General features: G+C 42.4%; 2 protein-coding genes across 3 annotated transcripts in view; both read left to right on the top strand.

Moving 5' to 3' along the window:
* The first annotated feature begins 363 nt into the window (after positions 1 to 363).
* Positions 364 to 3068, top strand: naa10 (N-alpha-acetyltransferase 10, NatA catalytic subuni). 2 transcript variants are annotated; one of them, XM_058084410.1, is made up of 8 exons: positions 364 to 541; positions 695 to 793; positions 864 to 922; positions 994 to 1039; positions 1887 to 2002; positions 2073 to 2117; positions 2536 to 2620; positions 2737 to 3068. In XM_058084410.1, exons 1-8 carry the CDS (start codon positions 521 to 523, stop codon positions 2902 to 2904), a joined length of 639 nt encoding a protein of 212 aa, XP_057940393.1. In that variant the 5' UTR covers positions 364 to 520; the 3' UTR covers positions 2905 to 3068. The 2 variants fall into 2 exon arrangements, with proteins under 2 accessions (XP_057940393.1, XP_057940394.1); XM_058084411.1 differs by having other exon boundaries at positions 367 to 541; positions 2536 to 2658; positions 2737 to 2950.
* A 3784-nt stretch (positions 3069 to 6852) lies between these two features.
* The window catches only part of LOC131137349 (rho GTPase-activating protein 4-like), a 16432-nt gene continuing 10397 nt past the window's right edge, over positions 6853 to 12887 (top strand). Inside the window, exons 1-7 of the mRNA XM_058085199.1 lie at positions 6853 to 7220; positions 11240 to 11328; positions 11396 to 11567; positions 11634 to 11796; positions 11943 to 12005; positions 12078 to 12203; positions 12289 to 12417. Coding sequence (XP_057941182.1) covers positions 11262 to 11328; positions 11396 to 11567; positions 11634 to 11796; positions 11943 to 12005; positions 12078 to 12203; positions 12289 to 12417 — 720 coding nt within the window. The 5' untranslated portion in view covers positions 6853 to 7220; positions 11240 to 11261. The remainder of the gene's footprint in view (positions 7221 to 11239; positions 11329 to 11395; positions 11568 to 11633; positions 11797 to 11942; positions 12006 to 12077; positions 12204 to 12288; positions 12418 to 12887) is intronic.

Below are 12887 nucleotides of genomic sequence, written 5' to 3'. Positions count from 1 at the left end.
AGGCTGTTACAAACATTGAATGAAGGTCGAGCAATAGAATGATATAATATATGGTAATGGATTACATTATTATTAATAATAGTAATATCTGTAATAGTACTACTACTAGTAGTATACATTGTGGTCATTACAGTTCATTAGTATTATTATTGATTGTTGATGCATGATTATTTGTATTCGTATTAAGGGTTACGACAATAGCGGGATTTTACGACATTTTCCAGATGTCACTTTATAGTAGCTTTTGAAAATACAACCCATGATATCAATGTATCTGCATCTTGCATCTACCGTCACAACTTTTATGGTGAAGGGCCAACTCACACTATGACCGGAAATGACATGTCATTGCGGAACTCTATATCTTTCCCTCCTCCCACTTTTTTTGCTAGCAAAGCGACTAAGCTATTTAGCACACCGGCTCGTTCTTTTCCCAGTGCTATTATTATTATGAAGTGTTTGAGCATTGTATTTTAAAATCAGCCATCTTCGTAGACCACACACGAAAAAGTTCAACAAAATGAATATTCGAAACGCCAGGGTAAGCAAGTTCATATTCTACTGGCAACCATGCTGTCTGCATGGAAGGTTAGCTTCGCTAGCTGCCTCACGTTAAGGATGTCCAAATGTAGCTACTACCTGAATGGGCATCGTTATTCTCCTTCATGATCAACATGTATTTCCTTCATTGCAGCCGGAGGACCTTATGAATATGCAGCACTGTAACCTCCTGTGTCTGCCAGAAAACTACCAAATGAAATACTACTTCTATCATGGATTGTCCTGGCCCCAGGTTCGTCATGTTGCTACGTCCTAACGCTACAGTTTGCATGTATTGTTGACACGTATGTTCTTCGTTCCAGCTCTCGTACATTGCAGAGGATGAAAATGGAAAAATAGTTGGTTACGTTCTGGCAAAGATGTAAGCAGTCTTAAATGTGTTCCTTACTTCACCACCAAGCTAATTAACCATAAAGCCTTTGTACCTTTTAGGGAGGAGGACCCAGATGATGTCCCCCATGGACACATCACTTCCCTGGTAAGTCTGATTAAAATCTACATCCCAATGCTGATCTTGAGATGCTGTGGCATGACTATGGAAGCCTGTTTCCGCCGCTGGAAAAAAAAATGATCCCAATGGAAAGTGGAAATTTCGAGATAAGAAAGTTGAAATTATGAGATACCAACTACGGCTGTGCCGCAGGAGCCGTCTTTTTCACAGTCGTCTTTGTCACTTGGCAAAATGGCCAGACAGTTGTGAACAGCCACATCCCTTATATTATTTCAATGCCTCAAAATTCTTTCCAATGTGCCTTTGTTTACTACAGTTCCATGTGAAGTCCCCAGCAAATGAAGTATTTCATCACTTGTAAATCCACACTTAAAGTACTCCTCAATGTACTCACAATCCATGTCGGAATAGGAGAGAAGAGCTGCTGCTGTGACTCTTCTACAAAGCTATCTCATTATTATGACTTTCTATCTCATTATTTCGACTTACCATAGGCATATTTTTTTTCCAGTGGCAGAAACGGGCTTCCATACATGACCTTAGTGGTTCATGCTTGAAAACCCTCCAAAGTGTCTGAATCCCAACAATTTTGCAAAGATTAGTGGGCCAACATTTCTCCACAGTGCTGTAACAGACACATTGCAAGTTATCACAAACACTTGATTGCAGTTGTTGCCAAGGGTGGCCCCAACCACTTATTACTTTTGGGGGCAATCACAGTTGATCATTTTTCACACAGGGCCATGTAGGTTTGTACTTTTAATTTCACTGCATTGTGTTCTGTTGTCAGTACTAATATTTACATTTCTTTGATATGCAACATTCAGAACATACTACTGGCAGACAATAACCACGTACACTGTATGTGTTACAGGCAGTGAAGCGCTCCCATAGACGTCTGGGCCTGGCTCAGAAGCTGATGGACCAGGCTAGCCGTGCCATGATAGAAAACTTTAATGCCAAATATGTCTCGCTTCATGTTCGCAAAAGGTACACTACTCCATTACTGTGACTTTTGTTTCATCTGAAGTGTTTTCTAACCATGTCCTTCTCACTGCAGCAATCGGGCAGCCCTGCATCTGTATTCAAACACATTGAAGTTCCAGTAAGTCTTGTTTTGTCAGCATTGTTGTACTGTTAAAACCTTCAAGTGCCCATGTCACCAAAAAGTTTGAAAAAACAATAACTAAATGAAAGTACTGTACTCTCTTCATAAAACGTTATTTTCATACGGCATTTAGGGGACCTTAGAATTATCCTAATGTACCCCCCCCCAATCCATGTGATTGGCCGATGATGGGAATCGGCAACATAAAACCCTGATTGGAGCGTCCCTAAAAATATCTTTAAAAAAAAAAAAAAACAGAAATTCGGCCTTCTTTTGCGCCTTCATCCCTAGTGCCAACAGTGCACCAATTGGATGCAGTACTGAAATGCACTTTTTTGTTCCTCGGCTGCTATATAGTAAAAGGTACATCAAAAATGACCTTGACTACATTTGAGAGTTTGTCTTTCATGTACAGGATCAGTGAAGTAGAACCAAAATACTATGCAGATGGAGAAGATGCCTACGCTATGAAGAGAGACCTGGCCCACATGGCAGATGAGGTACATGATTGTCTTCAACACACAGTGGCCATCACTTGGTAAGATCTCCACGTGAGGCCTCAACGGTCAGCTAACAGAACGCACAATCTTGATTGGCACAATTGTTTGTTCCGCAGTTGAGAAAGCCAGGCGTGCGCATTCCAGGTCAGGAAGCCCCGCCCGGTTCCGGCGACCAGGAAAGGGAGAGCGAGAGAGACAGTGGGGGAGAAAGCAAAGAGCTGAGTGAAGTGAGCGAGGCTACAGAGAGCACAGACGTCAAAGATTCTTCATCTGATTCTCAATGATGGTCATTCAACTTTTTACTGTACAAATGAAAACAATGGAGCCGCATCTCCTCTTTTTATTGATCTTTGACAATTACATCAACTGTAAGCAATTTCATTTTGGTCTAAACTTGTAACAGATTCATACAAGGGCATCAACATTGAAACTATGTCAGGAAACTTAACACGCTCTTCTTTCATCAGAAAAAGTCTGTTTCTAGCCTTTTTGGGTCTTGATAAATGGGCAGTAGAACATGGGGTGGGTTTGGCCCAAAACGTAGGGTGGTTTCGGCCCAAAACACCCAAAATAACAAAATAAGCTTTCTCTGCAGAGACGCAAATTCAAGCAGAGCGGTGACTGATTTTTTGTTTTAACAAGACCTCAAACATCTGAACAGTTTACTTATATGAAACGTTGGGGGGGGGGGGTCAAAATAACTAGATTTATTCACAAATTTAGAAAACAGAAAATAGTAATCTATTTACAGATGTTTGCATGTATTTGAAGTATTTACAGATTTGTCCGTGTAGACTAGACGCATGTGTGTGCACGTGTGCGAAAACAATTTCTAGAATATCGACCAACAACAATGGCGTCACCAATGTCACCCCTAACATTCGTGATCGTGACAGATCCACTGGCAGGCAAACGCCGTGTCAGCGTAAGCTGCCAGTATTTTTGTCTCTGGAACTTCAGCAACTTCCGTCGTCTTCATATCCAAGCTGTCGCTGCCGATGGAAGGAAAACAGAACTGCTGCCCCCTGCTGGGACAGAAATACGTTGCCTATAAGTCTGAAAGTCATACGCTGGATTTGGTATCGACCCCATGCCAAGTAAATACAGCAACAGTATTGCCGATACAATACTTTCCCCCCCTTTTTTATCTTTGATGTGATTTACTTTTAAATTATTATTCAGTAAAAATTCAGGAAATCACTAATTACTTAATATTCATTATTTAAAATTTTCTCTTAAATAAACTAAGCTTACAGAATTATCACCCCACAACAAATATAAAAGATTTAAAACATATTCTTCAAGTTCAAGTTGCATTGATGTTCTTGTGTTAGAGAATATAATACAGTGCAAATATAAAACCATGCCTGGCTGGCAGGTAGCGGTGGGCAGTGTTTGGTTGCTTTTGCGTGAGGGGTAGCGAGTTATGTGCAATGGATGCACTTGCGCTATCGTGAGGCGAAGGAGAGAAAAGAGTCCCCGCAATCTGACCGTGCAATGATGGACAGCACTCAACATCTGACCAATCACGGGTGAGCGTGCAGGCAGGCTCTTGCAGAGCTACCGTGGGTCAGATTTCAACATGGCGTGAATCACCAATCCGGTGAGCAAGACCAAAAAAAATGCAAAACACGAGGAAACCCGTTGAAACTTGAAGGTAGGTATGTTGAACTATTGTGGTGCAAACACCTTAGATGCCACTTATTAGGAATCTGTCTCTGTCTTAACTGGAGGATTTATTTCCCCAGATGGTCTAAAAGATAAATCGGTGTTTATCAATTTATCAAACAAAAATTATCCTGAGAAGTTTGCGGCACAAACCGGAAGTCTTTATATGCACTCGGCGGTGTGACCAACCACTGCAGAGTGAGCAGAGTGCCTTTCTGTGCGGGTTATTGTGTGTAGCTGCTCTATGGGAGTCCACAACTCAATACAAAGAGCCAAATTAAGAAGAGTATTTCAACATAATTAGTATGTAATGTAATAGTGTTTGTGTTAATAGTCTTGACATCATTGCATTACACAAGTCTTCAGTGATCATTCATTTTCTACCGCTTATCCTCACAGGGGTGCTGGAGCCTATCCCAGCTGTCTTTGGGCGAGAGACAGGGTACACCCTGGACTGGTGGCCAGCCAATCACAGGGCACATATAGACAAACAACCATTCACACCCACATTCATACCTATGGACAATTTGGAGTCACCAATTAACCTAGCATGTTTTTGGAATGTGGGAGGAAACCGGAGTACCCGGTTTCCACTTGAGTACCACTCCACCGTCGTGCAGCCCTTTCAGTGATTCGGTAATTATCTATGTGAATCAGTCCAAGTGCCTCAAAATAAATACAGTATGGTTATTGACTACGAACTATTTTGCAGCGTAATCTATCCAGCGAGTAATTCCAAGTAGCCCAGAAGAAATAAAAATGACGTGGTAGCCATGGACTAAAAGGATCAACTGATTAAGCGAGTCAAAGGTCATGCAACAATATGGTAAGCTCATATTAGCAAAGACAAGCAGGACAGCCTTGGGATGAAGTACTGTTTGTACCGTACTGTATGCATCTCATCAGCAGAGATACCACTTCATCACATTGTTTGTGTCATACAAGCTTCGTCAAGGAATGATGCTGCAACCCTTGTGAGGATCAGCAGCATAGAAAATGGATGGATGGAGTTTGTTGGGAGCTGAGGAGGACAAGGAGAGATATTTGGCCAGTCTGAGCTCTGGGGACGACAAACTGTCCTGATTCATTTTCATTCATTCATTTTCTACCGCTTATCCTCATAAGGGTCACAGGGGTGCTGGAACCTATCCCAGCTGGACTGGTGGCCAGCCAATCACAATACAGACAAACAACCATTCCCACCCACATTCATACCTATGGACAATTTGGAGTGGCCAATTAACCTAGCATGTTTTTGGAATGGGGGAGGAAACCGGAGTACCCGGAGAAAACCTGCGCGTGCACGGGCAGAACATGCAAACTCCACACAGAGATGGCCGAGGGTGGAATCGAACTTGGGTCTCCTATGAATCAGGCCACCGTGCAGCCCTGATTCATTGTCCATCCAATTCTATTCGGTTTCATGTATTTTTAATACATTTTGTAAATCTAGAAGTTTGTGAGTCCTTTTTCCTTCTCGCAACAGGAGAGTTAGGAACACGCAAAAAGTGGAAATTCAACTGATTAGCTTCAAGTTACTACTTTTGGCCTTGTTAGTGTGAGGAAAAATGTAATTTACTACAAACTAAACTTTAATGTAAAGTTTGAAATGTCAGTCTATTTTAATAGATAGCAATATGAGTAGTTTTGGTTAATATTAGTAGAATTAGTAGTATTACCAGGCCAGTACTAACAGTAGGGGTCGTATTTGCGAGGCCCGCTTTCAGTTTTTTGTAGGTGACGGAGGTGTGGAAGTTACTTTCTTTTGATGAGTATTTGTGACTTGGATTGGTTCATTTATTTATTTCAGTTAGGAGTTTTTTATTTTAGCATTTACTCCGGTTGATGTTTTTCATTTTATTGGACTCATACAGTCAAAGTACCGTATCTAAGTATACTTACGGTAGTATACTTGCAGTACAATTCTTATTATCAGTCAAATGGCATGTTGTTGTATTTGGTGATTTCGTACCGGTGTAACATTTGGGATGGGGAAAATGTGTCAAGGTTAACTCTGGCGCCTTCTAGTGGTAAGATCTAAATAGACACTCAGAGGACATTTCCCAGGTCGCTTAGAGGAGGTTCCAGGCTGCAGTAGTTTTCACCATAAGTCATATGATGGTGGAAAACAGATATTAAAGAGCTTGAGTCTTATCTCCACCCAAAGCTAAAGCTAAAGCCGCCATGATCCGATTTTGCAACATAAACATGTTTCTCATTTAGAGGAAGGAAGTGTGTCAGTGAGAAGTGCCCGACTCGGAAAAAAAAAGAGCAAAGTCATGCACGCCGCTGACCTTTTCCGAGACATTGGCTGTCAGAAATGAAACACATCTTAATTCCCCATGAAACAGTTGAGTGTTTGTGTGAGAGGCCAACAACACCGCTGTGTTCAAAGCAAGACTTTGTTTTATTTGAAGCTGCATCATGAGACGCCACTACAGGCTCAAGGGGTGTTGTTGTCATGGTGAACAAGTCATCATAAAGTATGATCTCACAATGCATCGTGGCCTCGGCCTTGTGCCAAGAGGCTGTTCAAGCTGTTAGCATGCTAACTGCAACAGCTGCTTTGGCCTCCTAATTGGTGCAGCAGCTGCGTGTGTGATTGGACTTTAGCGGGCGTACGCAGGTTCTTCCAGTAGGACCGTGAAGGCCACAGGAAGTTTGACCCCATAAAGCTCCACATTGGCACCGGGTCGGATGCCTCCTGAGGGCATCCAAGTGTAAATCGGAAAGAGAAAGCATAGGAGGAGGAGGGTTGGGGGGAGTCAACGAATGAGAGTGAGAAATTGAGATGAGTTCCACTCCACCCACATCCACCCTGTCCAACGTGAGGGGGAGGTGAGGCAGTTTAGTGCTGGTGGTGCTGTGCCGTGTGTTGACTGGCATTATTGACTTGCGCTCACAGAGAGTAGTCAAGCCTGCTCCTCCCCAGGTAAGACTCTCACACCCTCTTTTTGAAAAGCACTTGTTAACAATCTTAAGCTCTCTCGTGTTTGTGAACGTTCCTTTATCCCTGTAATGTTCCTCTTGGCGTCACGTCCAGCCTTCAGGCCAAACGTGCTCCATTCAGTCTGTTGCTACTTGGAAGGTGAAGCCTCCACTGTGAGCATGCTGGTAGGAGAAAAGACAAGGTGGTGATTGATGGAGGAATGGAGGCGGTGACATATGGAAGATGAGAAATGCTTGTCGTTTGTGTTCTGGCGGTTTGTTCACATTAGCAATGGAGGAGTGACATCTGTGTTTAAGTAGAGAATGCTAAGGGTGTCTTGTGAAAATGAGGAAGTAGACAGAGGAGAGCATGTATGTGTGTGTGGGGGGGGGGCAGCAAGCAAACCCCACTCTTCCCCTTTTAAAGGGGACCTACTTTCCTGACCTAAAAGTTAGAATGTCGATCTGGTGTTAAACGATAAAGTTTCAGATAACAAAGTTTGCTCATTTGGAAATGAGTCCTGAAAGAAGTTTGGGATGGCTCAAAACGCTCTCTTTCAGAGAGTTTTCTAACACTGGTTCACTGTGACCTCACAGTGAACCCTGTGCCAGTGACTTCCTTATATGGGCATGCCACAATCACATAAGGTGAACTGTAGGTGTAATATATTAAAACTGAGCGTTTTGGTAATTCAAGGAAATACAGCTGATGTAGGTGCAGATTCCGGAAAATTTAGAAAGCTTTCTGTGCTGGCTATTGTGTGTAGCTGCTCCATAGGAGTGCATGTTACAGGTCTGTTTGTGGATGAAGTAGATGATGTAATCTGTAAATTTACTTACATTGCACCAATAAACACGAACATAGAAGTTGTTCTTATGTATCACGTCAAATTCTTCAAACATAAACTCACACTTTTCTTACTAAAATGAGATAATTTTGCATTAATAAGCAAATATATCAAACAGACAAGCATATGGCTGCTAATGGCACTGAGTTAATACATGTATGAAATGGCAGGTTTACACAAAAAAGTGTAAACATTAATATATAAAAGTCACAAACATAAACATCAATATTTAATCAAAGTCTGGAGACAAAATTACAATATCTATTCATCAAAGGCACTAACAAGCGGGAATATCGGACTGTTTGAATGTACCCACAAAACCACTTGTATGTTCCCCAAACATCACAGAAACAGACCTTAGTTATTTCTAAGTATATTAATACTTCTTTCATGTATGTTATGATACTCTAAATGGGTACTCAACTGTTAAAACAGGAATCAATACATAAAACGTGCAAGCCACGTCTTCTCCATCAAGCCTTCCTCAGCGGAATGAGGAAGTTGAGTCAGTACTTTTAATGAGGGAGAATAGCTGCACCGCCCCTAGTGGCCAAACAATGAATATTGGTTATTTGGTATTTGGTATTTGGTATTTGGCAAAACGGTTGTTTCAGTGAAAGTGAAATGTTGGTAAGCCTGAACAATTTTGTTACATTACCTCAAACAAAACAAGATACATTTCATATGTTATGCTCCTTTTTCAGACCTTAGTATTGAGTTGTTGACTCCTATAGAGCAGCTACACACAATAACCAGCACAGAAAGCCTTCTAGATCTTCCAGAATCTGCGCCTATTCCAGCTGTATTTCCTTGTACAGTAAACCTCGGATATATCTGATTCAATTGTTCCCACTGGTTTTGTCCGATATAAGTGAAATCCGTTATATGCGTATACCGGAAAATGTCCGTTTTACGCATATATCGGATTTATATCCGGTATATGCGTAAATCGGATTTCATCCGTTATAAAAAGGCACTTCCTTGACTATGTTTCCAATGTACCTGGACTGGGCAATGAAAAGAGACGTAAGGTAATGAGAATTTAACTTTATTGGACTCTGAGCATAACAAATTGTTAATTAAGCTAGGCCCTGTTGCGCCCGTCAGGCCTACGTTATTTCCAATAGTGAGGTTAAGATCTCATTCAATAAATCCCAGGGTGTTTTCTGGCAGCATTTGCCAGAATAACCCAGTTTTGTCGGCATTAAAAATGTCCTCTGCTTTAAAACGTCTCAGAATGTCAGCTAGCTTCGGAGCGCCACGATGCGGCCATCCGATATATGCGAGGGAAATTCAATGGAAACGCATTGGAACGGGACTGGAGATTTTGTCCGAAATAGGCGAAATCCGTTATAAAAAATCCGATATATGCAATGAATTTTTATTGGAAATGCATTACAGAAAAAACGTTTCTTTTTTATCTGTCCGTTGTGAGCGAATTTCCGATATATCAGAGTCCGATATATCCGAGGTTTACTGTATTATTGTATGCTTGCAATGCTGTGGGAATATTTGTGTATGGAAGGCCCTTTCCAACATGAATATGCACACAGCATATTTGTCTGTAGAGGCATGCTTGGATTAACCCATCAACACCTTTTATGGGATTAATCTGAACAGGAATGGTGAGTCTCGGGTCCAACATCAGTGACTTCTGACCTCACAAATGTTCTTTTTGATCAATGATCAAATATTCCCACAGTTGTGCTTCAAAATGCTAAAAACTACCTTATTGACCCAAATTTGTGATGGTAATTTCTAGTGTTTGGGATGTATCACGATATGACTATCCATCCATTTTCTACCGCTTATACTCACGAGGGTCGCGGGGGTGCTGGAGCCTATCCCAGCTGTCTTCGGGCGAAAGGCGGGGTACACCCTGGGCTTGGTGGCCTTGGACCTATGGACAATTTGGAGAATCCAATGAAGCTAGCATGTTTTTGGAATGTGGGAGAAAACCGGAATACCCGGAGAAAACCCACGCATGCACAGGGAGAACATGTAAACTCCTGCTAGCTAGCTCATATTAACTAATTTTCTGGCATTATAATGCACAGAAAAGTGAAAGGAATATGTGTTCATGATTCACACAAGGATTGTAAATGATGGGCCAAATTCCAATAAAACACCCCTTTAAGCTAATGAAATAGACTTGTCTCAAATGGTAAAGCACACATATTTATTGGTAACAATCTGGCTAACTGTTCTAATGGATGTCAGCCTCTGCACACATTGCTACTAAATCTCCAACCAACTGTAATGGCTGTGCTTTTCATGAAGGAAGATGGAGTCACCCATGCCATTCCAACTGCATATGGAAGATATTTATGACACTCTTGTTTTGTTTACGCAGACATGAGGCAAACAGTGCTCTTATTTTGAAGGACGGTCATAGACGTGTGTTCCATGTGTGGAGAATGTGTATTTACCAGAGCCTGATATATTTTGCCGATTATAATTTATGACAGATTAACCAATACTGGTGAAATTATACCCAATATTATACAATATACAGTATATAGTTTTTTGTTTTTTTTTTGCTGCGCCACAACTGTAGCGTTAGTGCTTTGCTGTGTGGTGTAAACAAAAATAATATGAGTGTAAATGTGACCATAGGGGTGTTATTTCATGTCTACAGGGCTCTAAAAACTGTATTTAGAAAGTCCTAAACAGGCTTTTTTATACTCTATGAAAATATTAATTTTATTAATATTGAATCAGACTTCACAGAAATCCACTCGGTCTGGTCTGGAACCAATGAACCACAATAAAGGAGGGACGCCCGTACATGTTGAAATTCGTTACCCTCAACGAACCGCGGTACTCCAATGTCAACAGCACACATGCAGCCCATGGTTCGAGGTCTGCTTCAGTGCAGTTACATGACCTCATGGTGCATTTCTAACTAAATGTGTATCACGACTTTCTGTCCAATACATCCCCACTGAGGTTTAGCCCACGTGGTTGACCCTATTTTAGGCCATCTGCGGTGCTGCCAGAGCTATTTTGGCTCCAGTCTGCATCATGACCGGTGGGGGCGGCTGCCCATGCCAAATTCTACTGTAGTTCTGTGCCGTTCAACAGAAGGCAGGCCAACTGCATTGCACGATGCATTAACTTCTGCACTTCTGGTTACAATGTTCTACATGCATAAAACAATGACTTTGTTAAACAGAATCCCACCCGTGGGGGCAACCATGGCTTCCCACGTGAAGCTCAGGAAGGACAAGGTTAGCGTGGTGGACTATGACACTCAAATTAAGGGTAAACACACACAATCTCGTGTTTTTATGCTTTACCTTGAATGATTGTCTTTACTTCCACGTTTCAGAGGTGCGGTGCCAGCTTCTGGACCAACTGAAAGTTCTGGACTTGCAGCTGGAGCAGAAGAGTCAACAACTGCAGGATCTAGCGGACTACCTACGGCGACGGGGCGAGATCGAAAGCGAGTACTCTCGCTCCTTGGAGAAACTGGCCGAGAGGTTCACTAACAGGATCAAAAGGTCATTTTAGAATCTTGTGCCCGTGAACTCCCGTTGGCGTCTCACGGATGAGTTTTATCATCTTAGGAAGGAGCCCAGCACTCACTCTGTGGCCCAGGTCTGGTTGGCTCTCCTGTCCCACACCCGCCAAGAAAGCAAAGACCACAATGGGCTCAGTGAGAGCTGCAGCAGCCTTCTTGTCCAACCCCTCACGCATTGCCTGGAGTACACACAGCGACTCGCCAAGAAGGTAGTGAAGCTTTGGCCCACGAAGCTTTGACATGTCTGCACCTGCAGGCCACCTTAAGCCATTTCTATCTCATTTTCACCTCCTGACATCAACATCATATCATATACGTTCTATGTTCTGCCTGGGACTCCACTTGACCGATCCAGAGTAAAGACATCTGCATGCAGCTTCAAGACGGACTGCTCAAGGTGACCACAGAGCTGCAGACTGTAAGTGACAAACCAAACACAGAACCAGTTTGCTGACTGAATAAATGAGCGCATGTTCCTCTACCTGGGCAGGCGTGGCGGACTTATCACCAGTACCAGGCTGACTATGTGTGTGCGGAGGGGAAGTTGAAGGAGGCTGAGAAACAGGAGGAAAAGCAGCGGCAAAGTGCCAAAAAACTGGAGAGGCTGATTGAGAAGGTAAACGCCCTCCCAAGTGTTTAGGGATGTACTTTCAGCAACGGTCACCAGACGTGAAAGTCCTGTTGGTTTCATGTGCTTGTAGAGGCAAGGAAAAGTCCAGGATATTTACCTGAAGTGCAGCAAGGCCAGAAATGATTATCTGCTCAACTTGGCTGCAGCCAACACTTCCATGAACAAGTACTACCTCCAAGACATCTCCACACTCATTGACGTGAGTCTGCGGGGGCCAGAGGCACACAAATCCACTACTCAAGTAGGATACGTACTCTGAAAAAGTTTAAAGTACACATCCCAGATTTCTTGGAATTGAATATCTTCCTTGATGACAAAACTATATGAAAAAGTCATGATGTAGTTAATTTAGGAGGGTGTATGGCCTCCTGATGCGTGAATGCACTGAATGGTCCCATGGGGGATCTCCCCTCCCAGTCCTAGTCCAATATGGCCTCAGTGCGAGTTGTTGAGGTTTGATCCCGATGCCACCGTCAGAGTTCAAATCTGATGGTTTGAACAGGAACATTCACATGAGTGACCTCCAATAAATTCGTTTGTAGACCTCTGGTGGCAGTACTCGCGCTCTGCCTTACACAGTAGGCCGTATTCCATATTTTATATATATGTATATATGTGTATATATGTATATATAGACATAGACTCCCTTTATTGTCATTGCACAAAAAC

Source organism: Doryrhamphus excisus, chromosome 10 (genome assembly GCF_030265055.1).
Source record: "Doryrhamphus excisus isolate RoL2022-K1 chromosome 10, RoL_Dexc_1.0, whole genome shotgun sequence".
Taxonomy (NCBI): Eukaryota; Metazoa; Chordata; class Actinopteri; order Syngnathiformes; family Syngnathidae; genus Doryrhamphus; species Doryrhamphus excisus.
The sequence above is the reverse complement of the archived record's forward strand: the minus strand, read 5'-3'. Positions and strand labels throughout refer to the sequence as shown.